This window comes from Schistosoma haematobium, chromosome 2 (genome assembly GCF_000699445.3).
Source record: "Schistosoma haematobium chromosome 2, whole genome shotgun sequence".
Lineage (NCBI taxonomy): Eukaryota > Metazoa > Platyhelminthes > Trematoda > Strigeidida > Schistosomatidae > Schistosoma > Schistosoma haematobium.
In genome coordinates, this window is record NC_067197.1 from 35,442,335 (window position 1) to 35,468,202 (window position 25,868).

The 25,868-nt window shown below is 30.7% G+C and overlaps 1 protein-coding gene across 1 annotated transcript in view; it reads left to right on the forward strand.

The window, feature by feature from the left end:
* The window catches only part of PLCB4_1 (1-phosphatidylinositol 4,5-bisphosphate phosphodiesterase beta-4), a 129,081-nt gene that overhangs the window by 88,113 nt on the left and 15,100 nt on the right, over positions 1-25,868 (forward strand). Inside the window, exons 21-25 of the mRNA XM_051215053.1 lie at positions 2,896-2,999; positions 7,064-7,334; positions 9,137-9,406; positions 11,080-11,308; positions 13,865-14,078. Coding sequence (XP_051068234.1) covers positions 2,896-2,999; positions 7,064-7,334; positions 9,137-9,406; positions 11,080-11,308; positions 13,865-14,078 — 1,088 coding nt within the window. The remainder of the gene's footprint in view (positions 1-2,895; positions 3,000-7,063; positions 7,335-9,136; positions 9,407-11,079; positions 11,309-13,864; positions 14,079-25,868) is intronic.

Genomic DNA, 25,868 nt, shown 5'->3' on the forward strand with positions numbered 1-25,868 from the left:
CTGTGAAGGGCTTTCGTACCTTGTTCCATCTCAGCAGACCAGCTGGTACATATGTACTGAACTGGGTAAGCACATTAACTGATCTCTCATATAGAGGAATATAAGTATCTCCAGTGCGTAATATGAACAACTATACTTCTCAGATAATAACCAATGTCAAATTATGTTTATTTATTCAGCGTGAATTCGATTTTCATCTCTTATTAGTAATAATAATATGAACATGAATAAGTTGGTCCTTCCCTTTTTTCATCCATTCAGTTTATTCATCTTCTCTGCTCTTTTTCCTATTCAAAACGTTTTTTTACTGATAAATGATGACCTCACATTTTTCTTTTAATGCAATCTATTAAGCGAATTAAAGTAGAGAGGAAAATTGATTACCAGTGTTATGATCAGTTGTTGTTGTTGTCGTCGTGAAATTTAACCTAATTCAATGATCTTCTCTCTCGTTGAATTAAAAATCTCGCTATCATTTCTCTTTCCTCCCTTCTCCGCTCATCGTCTTTTTTCTAGTGTGTATGTATGTAAACTGATAACCTTGAGAAAGGTGAAAAAACAATTCATGTAGAATTAATTTATCATTAATTGAATAAATATGTTATGAACTATGTTGATTGATAACTGGGTTATTTTAAATATTTGCATAGATATTTTACTTGGAAGTTACAAAATATGTATTTTTCTGATTTATTTCTAATATTATCACACTTTTATAAGGATTTTTCATTTTGCAATGATCGTCTGTTGGTTATCGATGTGAGCATTTTTTTCGGTATTTTTCGACACTGAGTTTAGCTATTGAACTTTGTGAAACTTTTATTGCTGATTCACTTCGGATAAAAATAAACTTCTTTTAATTTTTCTCCACAAACAGTAAATCCATTTGTATGGATGACATCAATTGTGGTTGGTTGTTTACATAGGTTTTTGCTGTTATTGTGTTTTGTTGTAGATAAAGGTACAATTATATTTTGGGGCAGACGTTAATTGTAGAATGTAGTACATGTGTTTATTCCAATTGCTCTTCTGCTGACTGCATCAGTATGCTGGTTTAATGTTCTTACTCAGCCTTGTGCTTACCATTTCATGCACATGACTACAATACTGAGTTATGATACTTGACATACAATGTTAATTATTCGAACATGATTCAAGTGATAAGTCGATAAATACGAAACCTCTAACGTCTTTCTTGGATAATTTGTACATGTAGAACTGTACTACACTCTGTTGAATAATAATAATAATAATAATAATAATAATAATAATAATCAACAAAATTACTGCAAGCCAATAAACAAATGAATAATTCGTATGTTAGAAAACAGCATAAGGAAGCAAACAGAAAATTTTCGATTTACTATTCTGTTATCTTATTTTCTATAGTAAGCAACTAATTGAATTAAATATCTTTTAGAGAGCAAGAACAAAGATTGGTGCTTGCTCTCTTGAAGATAATAAAGGGAACTATGTGTATGAAAATAACTTTTACTATTGTCAGTTAACATTTGCCATCAGTAAATCATGATTAAGTTGGAATTAATAACTTGCGTGTCTTTTTCGCCCAGGTCAAACATTCGAAAATCTTTTTTCGTAATTATCATCATTATGATAAGGATTCAGAACAACGCACTAATTATAACAACAACCATAGTTTGTAATTTTTCTATTACCTATCCATTACATTAAAAATAAGGCTGATATTATTATTCCATATGATCATATAAGATATACTGATGGATCAATTTTAGTTTCCGCTATCTGAGTCCATAATGAACAACGATGAATCAAGCAAAAAACACTGGTCTCCTGTTTAATTATTATCCTTAGGCCAACTTCTTTAGGCAAAGGCGATGATCAAAGCCAATGATGAGTTTAATTGCATGGATTTTAAACAAGTATGCTAACTTTCGTTAGGAAAAGTGTGCTTCACACAATGACGTGTTGTATGAATAACCGACATTTAATTGACGTTGGTTAATAGGAGGATATTGGTTTTAAGCTTATTCGTTATATACGCTTCCTATACTTAAATACTCATACGTTAATTCAACGGTTTGAATGAAGTTATTGGGATTACAATTATCTTAGGAAATATCATCCTCCAGATATCATTTGGTCATACTATAGTAAACTTTTAACATCTATTTTAAACATACTTCCGGGATTTTATTGTTCTTTTATAAATTATGATAACTGCCTAAACCATCTACTGAATTCATGAAACATGAATGATTAACTACTTTTAACAAGTGTAATTTTAAAAAACTGGTTGTTATCCCCATAATTTGCGGTTGTTTATATCTTACATAGTTTAAAGCATTTGACATAAAACCGTGGACTTTAATTTCATGCTGTTTGACGCTCGTCATCAAGGGATACCTGTAAACTTCAGGTCGTTTATGTCCCTTGATATGTTTGAACACTCATCTCGCAGCTTAACATAGCGAGGTGTTAGTGCTGAGATTGTCAAGCCAAGACCAATCTCTAGTGGGACTGAAGCATTTACAACTAACTGATCGCTGAATAATGACTAATATCATGTTTATATTTTAAAATGTGTATATTCAACAAACGTATTTAATCAAAACCTACTGTTTTTTAGAATGTTTGAGGAATGTGCTCTCGGTCAACCAATATTTTGAAATGTCAATTATTATTATTATTGTCATCTTATCACGCTTAATTTTTTTAATATTTACTTTCTTAAACGATCGAAAATCGGCTTGAAGTGTCATATAACTGCTAATAAAAGTATTTATTTCTGTTTTCTCTTCATTGCCTCCATAATATTCCACTTCATTTACTGGTTAACATAATCGTTATTTCCTCCAAAAATATTCCGTATCACTTATTCTTTTGTGTATGCGTGTGTTTTAATTACCATGACAGATATTTTGGAATGCTGGTTGCCAAATGGTTGCGTTGAATTTCCAAACTCCTGATTTAGCCATGCAGTTGAACCAAGGGAAGTTCGAATACAATGGTAATTGTGGGTAAGTTATTTTACCTATTTTCTTCATTTTTCCTCATGTCTATTTTTATGGTATGGTTTCTTCCCGATTTATAACTCAGACGTATTTTGCTATTCTTCATGGTAAATATTGTTCTAAGTGTACATAAGCGTCAATGGAATACCCTGTTTTCATAAAGACTTTATCGTTGAACGTTTTTAATACTCGATTACGGATTATTACATCACAGATTATAATCCAACCCCATTAATTGTTTTTTTAAAACAACTGACTAAGTCTCATTAACTTTCATGTAGTAAATATTGACTCAAAGACAAATGAAGGAAATTGTAATTGATTATCATTTTAGACTAAACTGTATGGATGATCATAGAGGGACCAGTCTCATTCATTGTATTGTGCCTTCCCGTGGAAATATTTAGTAAAAGGCGAAAGAGTTATCCACAAATAAGGAGACATCAATCTCACATATGCTAAGTAAATTCACAAAACTAACTGATTAAGTATCTGGATTCTTACGAAAATTATGGTGAGTTTATTTCGTGTTTCACTAATTTAGAGTGAAAATTCATTTGTCAAAAAAAATATTCATAAGGCATTATTCTTTGTAGTACTTGGCATACCAAACAATTGCTTGTTTGTATAAGCTTATGTGTGTCCGCCTTCATTTATACATGACACTTGTACAATGGTTACACAAGATTAAGCAACTGATTAAACGGTTGTATTTATTCATCCACATATCGTCAGTGAAGTAATATGTTCTGGGACTTTGTGGCCAGGTATTTCATATATTTTATTTATTTACGTAACGTCATTATTCTTTTATTTACATGGTTTTTTTAATATCTTCATTAACCATAAACCCATTTTTATGCAATTATTTGATGCTTTCCAAATATGTATGGTTATTTGAAAGTTACCTGAGAATAAGTTATACAATTTGAAAACTCTTTATACAATCATTGCACATAATTTGAATATTTATTCTTAGCCAATATGTTTCTTTTATTATTGGTTAAGGGGTTTTAATTTTTTCCATTTGTTGATACTGATGACAACATTTTATTAGTTCCTTAAAGGCAATATAGACTTCTTAATCAAATGTCTCGGTATTATCTACAGTCATTATTTGATTAGTGACTATCAGTAGGGTTCAGAAAATTTATTTTGTACTATTTGAAATTTATCATGTACATGTAATTACATCGTGACGTATAGATCTACTGGAATAACTCTCTGTTGTGTAAAGCCATTGTGTACTGGGTTCAATTATCAATGTTAATTTCAACAATGGGCTGCAAATACATAGGGCTAGTGAGTACAAAATTAAACGGAATGCGCTTACTAAATTTCGTTACTAGCTACTCTTGAAGATATAACCAAACGAGCTTATGTATTACCTTTTTTATTAGTATTTGATTCCAAAATAAACTGTTTATTAATTATTGACGCAGAAAAGAAATTATTTCTATCACTATATATTTATTAATTATTATAATAGTGAAAACTTTGACAAATGGTCACGTTCAACAACACAGTTGTCAATATTAGTTCCATATATATGGTGTCAGCGCATTATATATATATAACGTTACAAGTGGAACTGGCGTAATAGATGTGTTTATTTTTTGTATGTGATAGCACAATAATAAGTTTTCAATTTTCTAGAAATCATCAACAGAGATCCGTAAATCGTCCTTCTTCTTCGTACGTTATTAGCATTCTGTTTACACGAGAAAAAAAACAGTTTCTGTTCGATAGTATCTTAGCAGATAATTTTTTAGGGTTTGAAATAATAGATATTAGGCTTGCGTCACACCTGTAGGGGATGTATGTATATGTATGTGAAATTATGAATGCACTTTTGAATCGCAATCCAAATGATTTATCTAACAATTATCATAACGTTCCGCAGTAGTTTAGGTACGTGTCCAGTAAATGTATCTTTCATAAACAACAATTTTTTACCGATAAATATCAAGAATTTCAAATGCATTAAGATTGTAATACATCTTTTATAAATATGATAACATTTGAATGCTTCCCAAAAACGAACGTGCTTTAATTTCTTAAAATATTTTTAGTTTATTTCCTATAGTTACATAATCTGACAAATTTTATTGGTAATACATCTGGCTATTGAATGCTTCCTACTTATTTACTAGCCGCCTTTTGTATCAGCTAAATACTCCTAGGTTTAAGCCCCAATACGGTAGACCTAAGATGTGAATTAAGAATAGATGCTTTACTTCAAGCTTTTTTTATATAGAGAAAACAATATTAATTATGGGTTTATTGATAATATTTAAACTGTAAACAAGATCCTGAAAATATGCCATATATATATAAAGTACTGGTTCTGTCAGGAAATGTGAACAGGGAATAATCAAGATGACGTAATAGAACGATTATAATGTTAGATTACGTAATATGAATAATAACAATATACTTAATAAGTTAGTAACGAATTATAACGTGAATGTAGTAAGATAATTAAAGTGTTTTTATTACAAAAATTATAGGTAATTTAAGGTTATAGAGATGAGAAATAAACGAAGTGATATCATGAGCAATTACGAATAAAATAATGAGAATATGAGACATAAGTAAGGGGAGAAATTCAGAAATAATAATGGTAAATTAAGGCCAAGGTAGCGGTAAAAATAGGCCGTACTTATTTTGTATGCATAATTCTGGCTTGAGTTCATGGATGGTAAGAGCTTCGACTAATTTTAGGAGTTGGATACGAAGGTCATGTCTTATGTTAATAGCATTTAAATGACACGAGTGATGCTAATGAAGTCATGTTGTTGCAATTAATACTGTAATGAACGAGAACTTAACTGTGAGAAAACCAATTTATTATTTAATGTAAAATTATAGAGTGCCTTACATACATTAAGTACATTATGTATACATCTTCCTTCAGTTGTCCTTGACATGCTTTATAATTATTTCGATTTTGCTGTTATCCCGATTGTTCTTCCTTTACATTCCTGTTCTATTCAATTCAATCTTCTCAATATTCTGCTGGTAGGCATTCCATTTTGTGCTACATGCTACTTACATCTATCAACTTAAGTAGCATAGACCACAGTACTATCATATGAACTAGACAATGCACGGATATACACTACTGGTTATTTCATAGATGATTAATTTTACTTTAAAAATCCTGATCATCATTATAATCAACTTTGGAATATTCCATTGAAACATATTTAAGTTGATAACAGTTTAAAAAATAATTAACTTACAGTTTGCATCGCGGACTGATCTTGACTAGAGCATCATTGACAACTGGACATGCTTCATTCTATTTTGAGACTTTTCACTAGTGAGCGTTCATGACTACACCTAAAATTAAACCCCAGGATCTCGAATTTTCGTAGATAACACTCAATCTCTGGACCACCCTGTTGGGATTCAGTGGAGTAAACGTCTGATTTCGACAAGTTTTCGATACTGTGCGGTCATCTTCCATTGGTTGCTGTGAACAACTCTCTCGAATCCTGGTTACGACTTGTTACAGGGTCTGCATGAATCTCAAAGTTACTCATGAATGAGCACATGATTATTTTTGGGATAGTGACTTTTGTGAAGATTGTAGAGTTCTCATCCATGTCATGCGTAAGTCTGTTATTCACTTTAAGAAACGAGAATAGTCGCAAAATATCGAGAGTTGATTAAAATTAGACATTCGCATCATTGGATATTAGATCAGTGGTCTTAAGGTTAATCGTTCATTCGTGGGACCAATTGACTTGTGTTCCGATCCTCAGTACGGTTGCGGGTACGTACTTTTGAGGAGTTCCTTACTGAGACAGAACAACCGTCCAGTACTCCTTGGTTGCGAATGATTGTCTAGCTAACATCGATCTGTGATATAACCTATGAAGATGCCAGGATTTCGACAACTTCAACTTTCCTGATTAATTTATACTTGTCTTTACGAGTAAATAATATGACTGTTGCTTAAATCTCGTGTCAAAATGTCTTTGTCCGTTAACTATAAATAAATATTTCATTGTATGATGCATGTGGTAAAAATAAATAAAATTTTTAAATAAATTCAATTTCAGTTATTTACTAAAACCGGAGTTTATGAGACGTCCAGAGCGTCAATTTGATCCATTCTCTGAATCTCCAATGGATGGTGTTATTGCAGCTACATGTGAAGTGAAAATTATATCAGGACAATTTTTATCAGATCGTAAAGTTGGCACATATGTTGAAGTAGATATGTATGGTTTACCAACAGATACAATTCGTAAAGAATTTCGTACTCGAGTTGTCCCTAATAATGGATTAAATCCAGTGTATGGAGATGATGCTGTTTTTGTATTTAGAAAAGTGAGTTTATTATGTTAAACTTTTGTATAACGGTATTAGCATAACCGTAGTATTTATAGTAACTGCTGATAGAAAATAAATTATTTGTAAGATAATTTAGATCATTGATCTCTGAATCATTATTCTAAATAAAAATGAAGAAGGACTATATCAGACCGTTTTTGTTGTTTAATGCTGGGCATTCAACTGTTCGACCTTCTCCAGCTTAGTTTTTTGTTCAATTTTTGTCTCGTTTTAACCAAAATTATGTTAATTGAAATCACAAACCGATCTAAAATAGATAGTCAATAAAAACCTGGAAGCACTTTTCTGCCGTTCCGTCCTGTTATGGAACTCCGTGGCAGTGCACATCCACGACCCCACGACCTAGAATCAAACCTATGACCTTTGATCTTGAGTGTGAACACTTAACAGTTTCTCAGTTAAACTTTTGATTACAATTACATACATGCAGTCTCACACTACACTCTGTGGGTATATTCCACGTGAACTATTGATATTCAGGATATCAACCATATTGAACACATGAAAATGCTGAGAGAGTTATTCAGTGTATAGTTGTTATTTATCCTTCATTATTTATTCAAAGAAAATTGAGCTTGATTGAGTTATACATGTGCTGATGCACCAACACCACCTAAGACATAGAATCCTACCAGAAACTTAAGCTGATGGATTTTTATATCAAGTCCAACGTTACTTATTACTGAGTGATTGACTAGTCCAGACGGTTAGATAGAATTGAAACTACTTAGTTTTAACCTGTAAGATCTATCAAAACAGTTTTTTAATATCTTAATTTTAAATAATCGGTTTTCAATTTTCGTATAAATATTTATCCAATTCTATTTGTAATTAGTACAATATCTAAGTAGGTTTTATTTATGCACTATACAATACGATAAACGTTTTAATAAAGTTGTATGTAGTAACACATTATATAGAGATTCTAACATTTTTGGGATTATCACAGTTGTTGAGCAGCTTGCTGTATGTCTGACAAATGACATCTACCGCATGTACATTGATGTAGATGTGCTATCTCTCTACTTGTTAAATCGACTCTCTTTCCTAATAATGGCGGAAAAAGTCTTTTAAAAGTTTAGGACAAGTATAAACTGCTTTTGTCTAAGTAAAAGTGTATAAGGAGCATTAAACACGTTTTATAGAGCCACTGGGTTTTGAATCTCAAACGGCCTATAATAATATAGTAACTCATCAATGAAACTTAATGTGGATAGTGTTACAACATAAATAGATTGGAATACGAAAATAAATGATTGAGTTCTGACTACTTGCAATTATTATTAATGGCTTTATTCAATATTATATTTTGGTACAATATACAATTCTCAGGTATCGTGCTCGTTTCAACACTTGAATAGCCTTGTGTTCAGTCTTGAAACAAATCAGAAATCCACATCAATGAATGAACCTCAGTTACAGTAAACGAACTTTAATGCTTTCCTTGTTTTTTCAACTTTTCTCCAAATAAAGTCATTTCTTCATGAAAATAGTTTTAATCTCAAGTTTTCAATGAATTGTACGTAATGACATCATTTTCTATGTTTTAACCAACAGTTTAAACGCTTTGGCTATTGAGGTGTTATAATTCTTATACAGAATTTCATTAGAATATTTTATATCTTGCTAATAAGCTTACTGAAAAATGGTGTATACGCCTAAGTACTTTGCGTCCAAGTAGTTCATTTCCTGAGAATTAATGCCAACGTTGCTTTTTACATGTTTGCCATAAATTATTTTTGACTGAAATATTTTTATTTAAACTTTTCTTTATTTAGGTTGTTCTTCCAGATCTTGCCGTATTACGATTTGCAGTTTATGAAGATACTGGAAAATTAATAGGTCAACGTGTTTTACCATTGGATGGTTTACAAGCTGGTTATCGTCATATATCTCTACGTACTGAAGGCAATTTCCCGCTTTCTTTACCTACTCTGTTTTGTCAAGTATCACTTACAACATATGTTCCTGAAGGATTAAATGATTTAGTTGATGCTTTATCAGATCCTCGTGCGTTTTTAAGTAAAGAAGAACAACGAATGAAACAAGTAAGATTACTAAATATATTATTCATTATTGTTTGAAGAATCAATATCCTTTACTGTGTGCTGTTAGATTACCGATTATCTTCAATTTTTATTCTTACTACCCTTCTTCAATCTTGTCTAATGTAACTGTATAATGTATATGAACCATTTTTAAAATTTATACATTCCGTAACAGTTTATAGATTGTGTTATGTCAGAGCGGTTTATTTGTTTGTCTTATTTTTGTGATTAGACAATATTGTAAATTCTTTATGTATTCTGAGATTTTTTATGCAAATAGGTAATTAAATGAATAAAACTATTTCAAAAATGAAACATAACATCAGTGGTAATAGAATATTGTCTCTTAGTGTCACAATTTGACTAAATTTATTGATATGAACTATTAGATTCCGACTCATTAGTCTGGAGTTATACTCCAAAGGTTTTGGGCTTCGTCTTTTAGAGATGTCATCGCTGCCTACTGCTGAAATAAAAATTGAACTAGGATGAAATACCTTTCCATCATCTTCCTGTCTACAATGATTCTTGAGATAATGAAAAAAACTTCTGTTTGATTCATTAATTGAGAGTGCTGATTACCGAACCCGATAAGGTTTTAATTCTTTTTATATAGACTGAATTTGTATAAGTTTGTCTTTTCCGAGGTAAAATATATTCTAATTATACAGTACATCACATATATTCAACAAATTCATAACTATGTATAGCTCAGTTATCCTTCATTTAATTGTGTGGATTGGGTCTTGAAGCGCAGTAACACAGTACAGAGTAATTCATTTATTATTTATATCGTCATTGAGGGGCGTTTTACGTGAAAAAGTTCAGTAGATTTCTTCCAGTATCTTATCACCATCTTTAGTAATAGGCATCGTTTTCTAATAATCATTTGCAATGCAGAATATTATATTTCACTCATTCCACTTCAGATTTATATATAAAATATATTAGTTGAAAACAATCAATATTTGCATGATTTGTGGTTTTGTCTGAAGCACGTAATGAGCATAACTGCTATGAATGTGGTGTTAAGTTCAGTGTTAATCGTGTTGATTGATAATGTCGCTTAGAACATTTAAACTTTAACCTTGCTTTCATATACCTATAATCTTGGAGAAGTATTTATTCTATTATGCAACCAAACTGTCAGTACAATGATACATTTCCTGCTCGAATAATATCACAAAAACAAAGTTTTCTAACCAAATACAGAATGCTTTTGTTCGTTTGTTTTGTTCACAAAATAAAACCAACTTGATTAATGTTCTGTTGCATAGACTAAATATACGTTCAATCAAAAGTAAGAATAATAGAAAAAGTCACATTGTTTGTTTGAATAATTTTTCTGGTTAGCGTCTTTTTAGCGAGTTAGTTTTCTACGGGGTGGGGACGCTAACCCCACACCCAACCCTCCTCCTTTATCCGGGTTAATATATATTCTGAAAACTAACTATATTGCAAAATACATTTTACATTGTTTCAACTTTCACATTTCTTAGTTATTTGTAGTTAACGTTACTTATTTGGACTATGATCATATAATTACGTTCAAAAGCTCTATACCATAATCCTCCTACCCTATTAATGTGTGATTATTTCTTATGTTTTCTATTCATTTTTTTAAACTAAAGTATGTTGATTACTTCCTTCCCGAAATATAAATTTTCGTTTAGCTCGCCAGTATGGGTATTGATTCATCAGAAATTGCTGATGTACCGTCAACTGGTGGTGGTGGTAACGCTAGACGTGTTGGGGGTGGTGGCGGTGGTGCCGGTGGTGGTAGTAGTAGTGGTCTAGGAGGTACTTCTGGACAATTAAGTGGTTCTATTATGTCTAATATTTCCGGCTCTGGCGAAACTTCAAATGTTTCGTCGAACAGTACTAAAAAAGATGAAAAGAAAGGTAATTGGAGTTTATAGTTACAAGTTGATTTGGTTTTTCTATAGTCTTTTTTTTTGTTTCCATATCAGCGAAGTAAAGTTATGTAATAGACTGTGTCCACATTGTTTTTATTTACGTGCACACTTTGTTTAAGTTGTTAGATGTTTATTTAAAGAAAATTTCTCGAATAAAGTTTATAGTTTATCATAGATAAATGTTACTAATATAATAAATTCGATAAACTAAGATTCACTGCACACTAACTCCGAACTCTTTACTTGTTCTCTTGTCGGCTCTCTCTCATACTCTTCGTGTATGACACCTGTGACAAAGTAGACTCAATGAGAATTGGTGTTAGGTTTCTATATGTATGCAATTCTCTGTAACTGCATTATGATTTATGGAAATTATTTTATTTGTATAAATGTATAAAAAATTGTAATTAATCAACCTTTATCAATCAAGTTGTTAATACTACTTGTTTACTCACATTTCAACGAGAATATGCAGTGGTACCAATGATAGTAGTTTGGATGAAGCTAGATAGTGGCCAATCCGTTTCGTGGCATCAATTTATTAAACCACTGACTGTTTGTCTGAACGTCTGTTAGAAAGTGTTAACCACCTGGTTGTGAAGTCTTATTTGATTTAATATATATTTGTTCTGATATTCACTAGACATACCTGAATTAATTTCTCATGACTTTTGTGTAAAAAAAAAAACTTACACGGATGGATATTGTCATTATCTCAATCCCACATACAGAAATACCTAATACTTTAATAAACACGCATGTACTGAACACTGCAGTAGCAAAATGTGATATGTTTCCTATTGAATACATTTTGACAGTGTGTTCACTAATGACAGTAGTTAGCATATTTATATAGTTCTAGGAATAATGACTAGTTAATGTTTTTAAACGCATTGGCCAGTGTCTTAAAGGATATTCCTGCACTGTTAGTCAATGCGATTTTAACTTCTATACAATGAATCAAAGTGACCTGCTGTTGTATATGAGGCAATTATTGTCGGTAACGGACTAATTAGATTACAAATTAACATTTAATCAATATTGCAAATGACTTGAAAGATTTTACTATTGATAAAGTTTCTCATCCAGTTGGGACACAGGTTCTGTTTCAACATGTAACCAACTATTCATAACGAAAAACACATGCACTATGTTCATTCCAACAAATACTTCCGGTATTTAAATTTCTGTTATTATCCATAAATCAAATAATTGTTTATCAGTAAGAAGTATCACAAAATGATACAGCATTATTTATTGAATAACGCTTTGGATATAAATTAATGTGTATAGTTGTAATACTATTAGTACATACCTTTCCTTTCCATTCTTTAACCCAAGTAAATTAGCAACATAAGGTAATAATTTGATCATGATTTGTCCTCGATTAGAGTAAACAATAATATCGTAGTGCTAATCTGAGTGCACGAGGGCACTATTTTCGACCACATAAAGAACCAGAGTATGGGCCAAACAATCATTTTATGAGAACAAATGCAAGGATTTACACACCCTATGAAGACCTAAGTAGACGTTTGTTACAGAATAAGGATAATAATTTATAAAACCGACATTAATGAGTTTGCTTTTCTTCCACCTGTTACCGATCACAGCTCATTTTCATCTGACACTAATCGAAATGCGTTTAGTGTCATAGTACGTTGTTGTATGTAACCTAATAGAAGCCAGTCGTCGAAATTGTCTGTATCTTTAAATATTTCACTTAAGTCCTTCATTTTAGGGTTTTATTGAATTTCAATTCCAAAGTAATTTAGTAGACCTTGACCCATTGCTCTAAGTTAAGTGTTTGGTCAATTTCTGTGAGTTCTGTAACGAACCTTCGATACTATTGGTCGTGAACGCGTTTCTAAAGTATAAATGTTCATCGAGGGTATTCTATAATTGAAAGTACTATTATGTATTATGATAACCGTTGTTCTCATATCTTATCAGGAAATATATTAAGAAACAAAATGAATGAGCATAGGATCATGAATATTCCTCTTATTAAGAGAAATATTTAATGAATAAGCGTTGAAACATGCTATTGATGCTAATAAGAATGATAATAGCAATCAGTTCTTTAAAAATATATAATATAATTAGGGATTACATTTCGCTTGTGTCAAAATAAGCATGTATTCTTCAAGATCTAAATTTCAGTCATTAGGTGTCACGTCTGAAATATGCAATATTGATAATTAAATACAAATCATGGCTAAAAATATGTCTATTGTAATATCATAGAACAAATTGCATACAAAATATATGACGTAATTGATTGAGAATACACTTAACCATGTTCTACTTTACTTTCCTCTTTGTATTGTTTTCCCCAATATCAACCTTAAATATTTTTTGACATTTATTTTGACAATAATTAATAATAATAAATTGCATCCATAGTGGACTAATCAGTAATTAAAACTGTTTTTGTTTATGATAAAAATATAGTTTACTAATGAAACTGTGATTATTCCTTACCACTTTAGTCATTGTTAATTTTTTTGTCCAACTTACATATATATTTACTTGTATTTAGATGATCCTAAATTTGATCCGATCTCGATCAGTTTATTACAAACGGATAAAATGTATCAAAAATTGATTAAAAAACAGGCAAAAGAATTAGAAATTTTACAGAAACGACAAGAAAAAGATGCTGTCACTATGTTACGCAATCATACAATCATTACAGATAAGCTGAATACAAGCCATGCTAAAGAACGTTCAAGTACAAAACGATCAGTGAATAAGTAAATCAATGTGTTATTTTGTTTTTCATTTATTCTTGTTATATTAATTGAACAAGTTATGTAATTGTACATAGAGATGACAAAATATTGAATTGAAATTATTCATTTATGGTTACAGAACAGGTTCTTATCGTTGAATTATGTTTTTAGAGTAAGCGTAAAATCTTTATAATCAGCTTTACCTTGTCATTAAAATTAGAGAAAATATTAGAAAACTAATCAGTAGCAAAAAATATATAGGAGAATAGTTTGAAGGCGAAATTCAATGAAAGACGATATGTTTTTAGTGTGTAGATTTTTTTGAAGGGGGTATGGGAGTTCTTGATTTTGGTGTCATTTTACATCATAGTTTCACCTTAGACAAGTACTGGTAAGCAGTTTCGTTTTATTATGGGACTCGTTGATTTCACCAGTTATCGCTTAGTTGTCAGTCCCACTGGGTTCAGATCAAATGATTTACATTCATAAGTGTGATCGGTTCACGATAATATACAACCATCATTTTTTGGGGATGCATAATGTTTATCCCACATCTCACATTTTGAATAAAGTGGCAAACAAATGTTTTAGCAAAGAAACAAGAGTAAAGTCTTAAGAGATTCTTTAGGAATATTTATTAGTGCGGGGATAAATGTATGGATCATGTATTACTTCCATTATATGACGTTTTATTGAGGTCTTACACACCAGTTTAGAAAATAAATAATTACGTTCTCATTATTTCTGCCTACATATATCATTAGTACAGTGTTGAAGTCGCTCAATTTTACAGTAACAAATGAATCGGGAAATGGGTTAAATGTTTGGAGGTAGCTAGTAGGACATTCTTGACCTTGGTTTCGTACTCATTGGGACTCGTTATTACGATGTACCTGCAATTTCGGTGGAAATGATTCTTTTTTTGACATTCGACCACGTACTGTACATTTATGTTAACTCGCTATTGAAAAATTACTATTTCAGAGACATAAAAGCGGGAATCTTTAAACCGTTTTAAAAAGTAGCTCTAAAGAGAACTATGTCACGTTCTCTTCATTCTATAGCCGTCCTGGACAAAACATTAAGCATTTTTCTATTAGATCTGATGTCTATCTGGGCTTCATTAATGCCTCAGATGCTACCAACTGATAGAGCAGGATTCCCTCCTAGCTACCCTTCTATATACCGTCAGTTCCTACAATATCCTTTAAATGGTTTTCTAATCTTGTGTGCTGAAAAATAGTTCTACATTTGACCGTCTGTCCCACTCCTTATCTATGTCTTCAGCTCCGAACTTGATTAGTTATGCAAATCATTGGATTAGATCCAGAATGAGGTGATTAGTACCAACATTCATAAATTTCAAAACCACCACAAAACACCTGTTCAATGTTCCTTGATTTTCAATATTATTTTAGTTCTGTGTTACTATGTGATAAAGATTATACATAAATTCGACTAATCTTCACAAAAAATGCATAAACAATTTTCCTATTCTACTATAATATATATTTGTTTTAAGGAAATCTTTACTTAATAATCATTAAATAACTCAACTGCTTTCTAGATTCGATTATTATTTTGTTAAGTTTTCAAGTTATTCGATTTTCTTTTGTGGTTGTTGACAATTTAACAAACAAGAAATAACTTCTAGTTTATCGACTACTTATTTCCGGTTTTTTTTCTCTTGGAAAAGTTTATTAGTTTATTGAATTGAATAGACTCAACTAATTTATGAAATAGTCTGTTCCCTTTACAGTAATTATACACTTTAATCATAGGTTGAGATAAGCTAGAATCACTATTGAAACGTAAAATATAAGTGGGATAACTGTTTCGTTGCTTAGTCTCTGTCAATGAAATCTTTTTCAATAAAACTATTGACTTGACATTATTTTTGATCCAATATTGATTATATAAGTGAGTATAGGAAACATGTATATACATAACATTTGAATTTTTCTTCAGAATTTAGTTGTATACTGACTCAAAACATACAATTCCTAATATATATATATATATTCTGGTTGGTCAGCAGATTATATGATATGGAAGCATTCCCATTGTATGTGTATATATTTCTTGTTCTTCGGCTGTAATAAACTTGGTGTAATAATTTTTTTAAATTTAGCTATAATCATAATATTTGAATGGAATTAAAAGATCTTAATTATACGAATAAAAATATGAACAATGAATAAACATGATGCCTTTTTTCACTTGGATGTTTTGTGGTAGTTACATAACCCTGTATTAATTATTCATTTAAAATATAATCATCGAGCATTTCAATATGTGAATACAAAGTCCATATTTCCAACCGCATATTATATATATGAACATACTTGGTATTGTAAATCCTGATAATGAATTCGTTGAGAAATCCTTTTTTTGTTGAATTTCGTGTGTGTTTTCCTAAATGCTTTAATAGAACTTCTAAACTTACTGTAGTTGAATATAAAAAAACATGTTTAAGAATGTATTTTGCAAATTGATCCCTAACCAACTAATTGATTTTTTAAACAATTAAGAATTTTTTCATATGAAATTCTTTCTCACTTCTCTCACTACTTTTCTTCGTCAGTCTAGTCAAAATAACGGGTTGACAGCAAAGCGTAAATCATTTAGCTCCTCTTTTTCATTATAGAGCCTGACGTAAACTCTGTGTCGACATTAGTCATCACTTTTTGTGCCAATACATCGAGAATAGTAATAAACAATTTTCGTTTAAAAAATCGTTAGTTACGAATAATAATGATATCAATAATAGTGGGCAACTAATCATATTATATGTAATTTTGAAAGCAATGATCAACATCAGTAGTATCAATGAAAGTAGAAGTAATTTAGTGTATTCCAATAGATAATTTAATGTTTAAGTGTTAGCATTAAAAAAGAAACTTATTTGTATTACACATACTATCAAGTTTAAGTTAAATAAACCAGAATTAATTTGATGCTTCGAAAGTCAAAAATCTAAATGCTTCTACTATTGAAAATTCATTGATTACTAATATCAACGTTCTCTATCATATTAGCCAAACTTATCTGTTCATCCTCTATATAGGATATTTTCATAGATTGCTTGGTAACTTTCAAATGTAATGCTTATCAACCACTAATATTTAGTAACTTTGTATATTGTATATAAAGCAAAACATTTCCTAACCATGGGCATCTACATTTATACTAGTTAATTTAACTGTATTTACGTAATCAAATATATTTTTCTTCGTTCAATACCTGATAAGTAACAGTTAATTGTACATCACTTTAAAATGTCATGGTAGGAATCAATCATACAAAGCTTTCTTTGATTAACATATAATATTATTTTCATTTGTTACCATTCATTCAACAGTTTAATCATTAATTTATACATTTAATTTGATGAACAATAAATTACAACTTTGTGATTCATGGTAACATGGGCAACAACTGATGGAAAATCCTTTTTAGGATTGATTCTGTCCGATGTTATGAGTGTTCATTGAATAATAGGCCTTAACTTTGATGGGATATAACTACTCAGTGCATATCGAGTTTTAACTAATGTTCATCTAATATTAGCTTATAATGAAAACTATTTTCAGAATAAGTATAATCATAGAATATTTCAAACTAATTTTTTTTTATAAATAAAGTGTCGCAACTTGGAAAACTACAATTGTTAAAATTATTTCTTCATAATTATTACTAAAAGCACTAGTTGTCGTTCATTTTTATATTTATTGGTTGCATGAATATTCCCTTTGATGCTAAGAATTGTAATTGGTCAGTCTCTTTTGACATATGTGCATCCTGTACAAATTATGTTAGCTGGGTTGTAGGTAGTCGACAGGAAATCCTACCCGGGCTAGGCGTATTTGTAATTTTGATAGGATTAATATTCTTTGGTGGATTCGAATCCACAACATCCAGCTCCACTGACTAAAATGTCATCACTGAGCTGTTCAGGTCGTGACTGATCTCCTGTTTGATAGAGTTATTTACCATAGGTTGGTTACCTCTCAGTGATCAACCACTTATATAAAGGTTTTTATTGATCTAGAATAGATGGAAAGTAGTCATTATTGGAGCTGATAATGCGCTTTCCGTCCTATTTGCGAATTGTCGGTTGGATTTACCTGTATCCCAGAGTTGATGTTTGCTCCAGTACTCGGAACCCGTAAGTGTTCGCTTTAAGCGCCGCTGCGTTTCTCATTTAACTACTGAGTCCAAGTAGCCAGTCACTTGTCAACAAGTATGAGTTTTTATTCAATTTGAATTGACTTGGATTATTCAACTGTTGATATTGTGATTGTAACTTGATCAGCTTTAGTTGGCATATGGCTATCTTGTGGGCATTACCTCAATAAAGCCATTATGACACAAGTCAACATAATAATAAATAAAATGTGGCTAGTAGTGGTTATCTGGCTACCTACACTCAATAGCTAGATCGATAACGTGTTAACATTCAAAGCAAACGATACTGGGTTAGAGTCCTGGAGTAAACATCATCTTTAGGATACAAGTACATCCAATTAATAACTCTCAAACAGGACGAAACACACATCCTAGATTTTACTACTAGCCACATTCTATCTATTCAATGTTGACTTGTGTCATAATGACTTTATTAAGATATTGGGCACAGGATGACCATATTACTAACCAAGGCTGATCAAATTTCAATCAAAATATCAACAACTGAATAATCAATGTCATTATAAATTAGATTATTTATCACATAATCTTATTACTATTAACATTATTATTGTCTTTTTATTTCATATCCCAGATAAATGTGTCAACGCATGATATAATTTTATTCTAGGTAATATAATAAACATTGAACATTAGATGAATCTAATGTTGATTGTTGTTTTTCTTGTCTATGTGTCTTATTTTATGTACATTGGTATATTATTGCGTGCTTAGAACAAATGATTTCAGATTTATTTATTCATTTACTGCTTTTTTTTTTTAAATTATTTTTTGTTCCACTTGATGATCATTTTTAATGTTTATGTGTATATATGTGTGTTTGTTTGTTGTTTTTTTTTCTCCCTCTCATTATTTTGATAAAATAAATTATTATCACTCATGATTATTATTATTCGTAAGCTGGTGAGAAAATAAAATCGTTTCTTCTTTTTTCTTTGAAAATTAAAACGATTCAGTTTGATAAATTAAATCATTTTCAACCCGTATATTATTTGTCTTTACATTATCATCGACTTATATATTTTACTTCTCATTTTCATTCCTTCTTCTTGAATTATAGTTTCTACGATTAATCATTTTTATGACTAGTATTGATAATTGTTGCTACTTTTACTGTTCTAACATTTGTCATGATTATTTGATCTTATCGTAGTGATTTCATGTGCAGGATTTATTGAACTAGTACAGATCTATGTTGAGTTTCATGTTGGTTATGATTGATTAATTGACTAACAGATTTAGTGTTGTAACGGGTGAATACTGATTATGGAGCAGCGACTTATCGATCGGAATAATGACACGTATAACACGTAAGGACGACCTAGAGTTCTGATTAGTCCTACTTCCTTGTCTAGCCCAGCCAGTTGAGCCCAGAACACAAGCAACAGCCTCTGAGGTATGAATAATTGTATTTCAGACATACTGTATTTATATACCAACCAAACAAATCACATCGTACCATAAAAATAGAAAACACCATCTGTACAGTATTTAACGAGTGAAATAAATAATGGCCAATAGGAAATGTTCATTTAAAGTCCAAGGACATCATTAGGCTTAACATGATAATGATTGGTACATTCCTCTGCATCCATAACACTTAGTTAAAATTAATGAGTTAGTTGAAATGGAACTATTTGCTTCATTTTTTTATGTTCTCATAGATATATTCAAGTTACTTTCTTAATATATATTACTTAATATAATACTATAATGTTGAATTAACTCTTAGTAACGTTTATTCAAAGACTAGAAATACTACCCACTTGCATAACTGTTTTATATTTATTGAGATAATCTCTCCTGTTAGTTTCAGATCTCTAATGTACAAGCTCATTGTAATATGTATATGATTTTCTTATAATTGTGTGTAAATGGATTTTTGTCATTATACACTACTATTTGTATGTCAGAAGATACTACAAATTATATACTGACTTCAAAAATACATATTTTATTAGAGTAAATACACTAGCTACAACAAACGTATTTAGGAAAAAGTAATTTTTTGTACAATTATTAATATACAATAAGAAGAATGATTAATTTTCAACTTTGGAGTAATGTTAATCAGTTCATTTTTTTATTGGTTGTTTGAATCTTATTGATGTTCAGGACTGCAGTTGAACAGTCTCTTATTGGCATATGTGCATCCTGTGTAAATTGCCTTAATTCACAAGCATTATAAGCAAAGATAGATGGTGGCTGGCAGTGGAATCTTGGACTCACGTTTCACCCTACTTGGGACTCATCAGCTGGATGTTCCTGCATCCCAATGTTAATGTTCACTCTATGACTCGAACTCAGTACTGTTCGCTTCAAACATCAATGGGAAGATTCAAACAACCAATTCAAAAATAAATTAAATTTCACACCATTTACAAGCTAGTGGCTATCTGAACTCAGTAGCTAAGTGGATAACGCAATGGCGTTTGAAGCCAACAGTGCTGAGTCCAAGTCATGGAGTGAATATCAACTCAGGGCTGCAGGAACATCCAGCTGATGAGTCCCAAGTAGGGTGAAACGCGCGTTCTGTATTCCATTGTTAGTCAAGGCTTAAATCTTATCGAGTGTTTACAGTTTAATTTTCTTCATTGATAAACCCTCCTCTTTCAATACACTTCTCACCGTTTAGTGTTAATTTAAGAATTGTTTATTTGTTCTCAAGTTAAGTTTTCTTATCAATTTTTATATTAATTAAAGAATTTTTATCGAAACCTTAGACTCTATTCTTGTTTTAAACTTTTTAAAAGTTCACACAAAATTATATAAATCTAGGGTCGAATTATTTGATTGACGTCTCTCACAACGACCATTATGTCTACAGAACAGATCGATTAGATTAAATTGAAGTAGTTAAGATCTTTGATTTCAATCAGTTTGTGATTGACTACCATAATTATCATTCAGTATCATCAGCTAATTCACTGTCTTATTACCAGTAATATAAACTAACTTTATAGGTTGCAGGTTTTTAATAGAACATTATCTGATCTATGATAACACTAATCATTCGTAGTCAATTTATTATTTAAGATTTTAATGCAAGTAAACAATTTTTACAATTTTCGAGTTTCTCAAAAGTGTGTGTCAGTTTTTAGATGAAACTATTTTTAAAAGCGGAAACATTCTAAAATGGAAATGTTTATACACGTTGAAATTAGTATGACTAAAGATACGATTCAATAAAGAATTGTAAATGTTCTAAGTTAGAAACTAATAAATCTCATAATAAAATGAATCAATAGAATTTCCGGTAATAAAATTCATTTACAGCAGATTATTTTCTCTTTGATAAATTATATTATTCAGTAAAGGTATTTTTAATGATATTGTCAGAATGTTCAAGTTGTGGGTGAATTCCAGCAAGTCTATTTCTTCTTTAAATCTTACTTACTTACGCCTGTTACTCCTCGTGAAGAAGCGTAGGCCACTCACCAGCATTCTCCATCCAACCCTGTCCTGTGCAATTCTTTCCAGCTCCTTCCAGTTGTTATTCATCGTTTTCATATCTGCTTCAATTTCCCGACGTAATGTGTTCTTTGGCCTATCTATTGACATATTATTCTATGAATTGATATATTGAAGTATAAATCAAATGAAAACACGAGTAGATCATTATCAAGTTGAATTTTGTTATTTCCAATATTAATCACTTTATTTCAATGATATTTATGCTACTTTCTATCGAAAAAGAAAACTAATTATGTATAATAACATCGTATTTATTGTTCTCTTTACACGAGAACAATAGAGAATAATGAATAAACTGACTGGTGAACTTTTAAAATTTAGATAGAGGCTACTTACCATCAGTTTAATAGTCTATTGTAAGGTTCATCAAACTGATAAGTAATTTTAAAAATGAATTATTCAATTACATTATAATCTTAGTTGATTAACCTCGGATCAGTTACAAGACAATTAAGTAGAAAGTATCACAACTTTAATCAACAACAATCCTTATATAAAGTTCATTAACATGGAATTTAAATCAATCTAAACAATACGATTATCGTAAAAAATTGTTTTTGTCAACTTTTCATTCAGGCGAGATGATATTAGCTCATAGAATAGTCATCGACTAAAAGCCTGTATTGCTCTGATTTACTTCCAGACAGTTTGGTTATCTCATGTAACAAGAAGACTTCTTCAACGAATATCCCTTAGATACATGACTAATGGTTACTCGACTTATTTACTTGTACTTGGAATAACAAGTATGTTCAAAGAAGAAAGATCTATCTAAAAAAGACTATGAATACATACTAAGGAGTTCGACAGTGAATCTTATCGAACTGTAGTCATAGAAAGACATACAGTACAAACTTCCGAGTAGCAAGCAACCAGAGCTAGGCCAAATTTCTACGTTTCTCAGAAGCTCTAACAACTCAACGTTCATGCAAAACCATTCAGAAAATTTCATTTCTAAAAACAGTACACCTCACCTAGCCCCAAGAATCTCTATCACAGGTGATAAGCTCTGAAATTATCTAACTAACGCATATAAAACTACTCACTAAAAGTCCGTATATTATCAACGTGAATTAGTTGTCTCTTGAGCACTGAAGTCACGCTTCTAAGTCGTCGAGACGACTCCTAAATCAGTTTCTCACCCACATTTTTCACAAAGGAGTTTCGTCCCATAGTGTAGAGAACCGAGAAGTTACAATCACCTTCACATTTCAGCACTCCATTCTAAATGTGATAGCTCTCGTTAGTATTCAACTGCATTAGTAGATCGAAATTTCTTGATTGAGTTTCTATAATTGAGTGATTGAAATCTGAGTGCTTTAGCCGATTATACAAACAGTTTCTAACAAATAACCAATTGATATTTTTTTATGTTCTTGTATTATTTTGAATAAGTTTATTTGTATAATAAATATAATTTTTCAATATAATCTTTTCTTCACATTCCTAATAAATCGGTTACGCCTATATTCTCTCTCTTTGTATCATTCAATCTTATTCTGTTTTACGATTCATTTGTATCGTTTTGTATCGCCTACGTTTTTCTCTAGTTAAGCGGCTTTTTTCTAGGAGTACTCGGTTGTTGTGATTGTATATAATCAACAGTATTTTCTGAACTTTATATATATATATATATATATATATATATATATATATATATATATAATTGTTTATTTCTAACGTGTCTGTTTGTTATATTTTAATGCTTCGGTTTAATGATTCCAATCTTTTGAAAACCAAACATTTTAAGTAAAATAATAATAAAGTTTTGATTGATACAAATATTTTTGATACATCTCCTTGTTATTGTTTAATTATCACTATAGTTTTTAATTCAACCATCTTTTAGACTTGAAAGACAGGAAGTTCGTCCTTTATAACATTAAACAAGAGTAATAAACATTGCTTTATAATTCTCTGGCTTTGTTTTTTAATTTCATTCTTCAATAGATATATTGAAGTCAGAATAATAATAGTTGTTCTTAATTTAGAAGGTTTGTAAGGATTGTCGGATTTCATAGTTCAGATCACAGAATGACGACAAGGGCGGCCTGCTTGAGCATCTGGGCTACCTGTTCCTGCCATTTAGATATTTCAACAAGTTTCTATTTTTGTTTGTTTCAATATATCATTATGTTTATTAATCGCATAACCTATTCTGCTGCGTTTCTGAAAAGTGTACAACCTTTCGTTGTCAAAATTACAAAAAACTCAATAAGAGACAATGTGGTTGCTGGCAATATACAACGGAAAGAATGCACATTATTCAGATGTTCATTTACTGAACTGCTAATATCTAACTGGCGATCACTCAATATTTATCGCCAGGACCGACCAAGAAGAAAGAAACGAAAACTTGTTGAAATACTTTACGCTGAGAATTCTATATTGTACCAAAAATATAATATTGAATAAAGCTGATGATAATAATAATAGATAGCCATTAAGAATGGGGGAATACTGGACGGTTGTTTTGTCCTATTATGGAACTCCTCGACAGTACATCCATACACGACCCAACTGGAGTGTTAAACCAGGATTGGCAGGCTTTTAAGTTAGCACGTAACCCTTCAGTAACTAAGCTGGTATCCAGATATTTAACTTTCTTAATTCGCGATGTTTTTACATGTAAATCATTGGATTCCGACTCCGTGGTCCCATGGTTAGGTGCTCATCACATAAACTGAAGGTCCTGGTTTCGGTTTTCAATGAGGCCATGGGTGTATACTAGTGAGGAGCTCAGAATTTGGACTAAATAGCTATCCAGTGCTTCCTTGATTTGAACTATGTTTGATGAATATCACTCTCTGATATGGACAATAGTTACTTGTTAGTTGTCATTCATGTCATATTATGCACCATATTTTAGTTCCGTAAAAGGACTCGATTGCTAATTCTTTTTGATTATGACTACTGGATAATATTTTATTTAAATTTTCACCTCATATTTAGTAGTTTTGAGATGACAGAATTTCCTTTATTTATCAATTTATTTTAATACAATATAATTTCTTTGAAATTCCAAAAGGCATCTGACACATTTATGACATCAGTTCAGTAGATAACTGGTATAACCTTTTTTGGCCTAATACAATTAATATTTTACATTTCATTTTGTGAAATATTTAAAAGTAGATTCGGCTTTTTCTTGCTTTAGAATAACTAATATAAACTTATTCTCCATATCTAATAAATTTTGTTTGTTTTTTTACGTATAATGTTTATTACAGTTATAACGAAGTATGATGTATGGTTGTATGATCGATTGGCTGATTTGATATGAATAATGTATGCCGAATGATCATTTACAATGAAGTTATATTATTGACGAAACATCCAGAAGAAATGAATGTAAAATAAGTAGAACTGATCAGTAAAGAGAGGGTTGTTTTATGTGGTATTAAATATGCACTTATAAATCACATATTTCACACAAAACTAAACAAGTGATTGTAGGTTTCGGATTTTGTAGATCATTTACCACCCTATGATACTGGAATTTGACTGCCATGCTTATTTTTTTTTTGACTAACATGTCAATATCTTAATCATACATAAGTTTAAAGATATTCAAAAGAAAGGAGGCTTGATAAAACAATCCTTTTAAATTACTTAGTCATCGGACTCTATAATTATAAATCCATCATTATTGTCTCGCAATGTCCAAAATAAGAACTATGTAAATAAGTGAATTAAACAGTGTTATATATTGAAAATAGTGAACTTTTGAACCAGTTAGGTTTTAACTAGGTCAGTAATGTCAATTTCATGTGTTAAGATAAATGTTATTTAAAACTGAGATGAATGAATATGGAAATTAAGGGTATAGGAGAGCAGAAATAAACATGAAAAGGAGTTAGAAGTAAGGGTCTCTTATATGATTTTAGTGCGAGATGAAGCAATCATCGATTATGGTAAGCAGAACGGTTGAATATACTTCTTTTAATGCATAAGTTCAGTTGTTTGGAGTTAATCCTATTGATTTGTCCTATGTAAAAGAGGCGTAATCTTGCTTTTTTAGATAGATTGTTTGGGACATGATACAGAACCAAGAAGGCTTCATCGATTTTTATATAATGTCCTCGATCTATTAAGTGAGAAAGTATAGTTCTGTTGATTAACTTCATT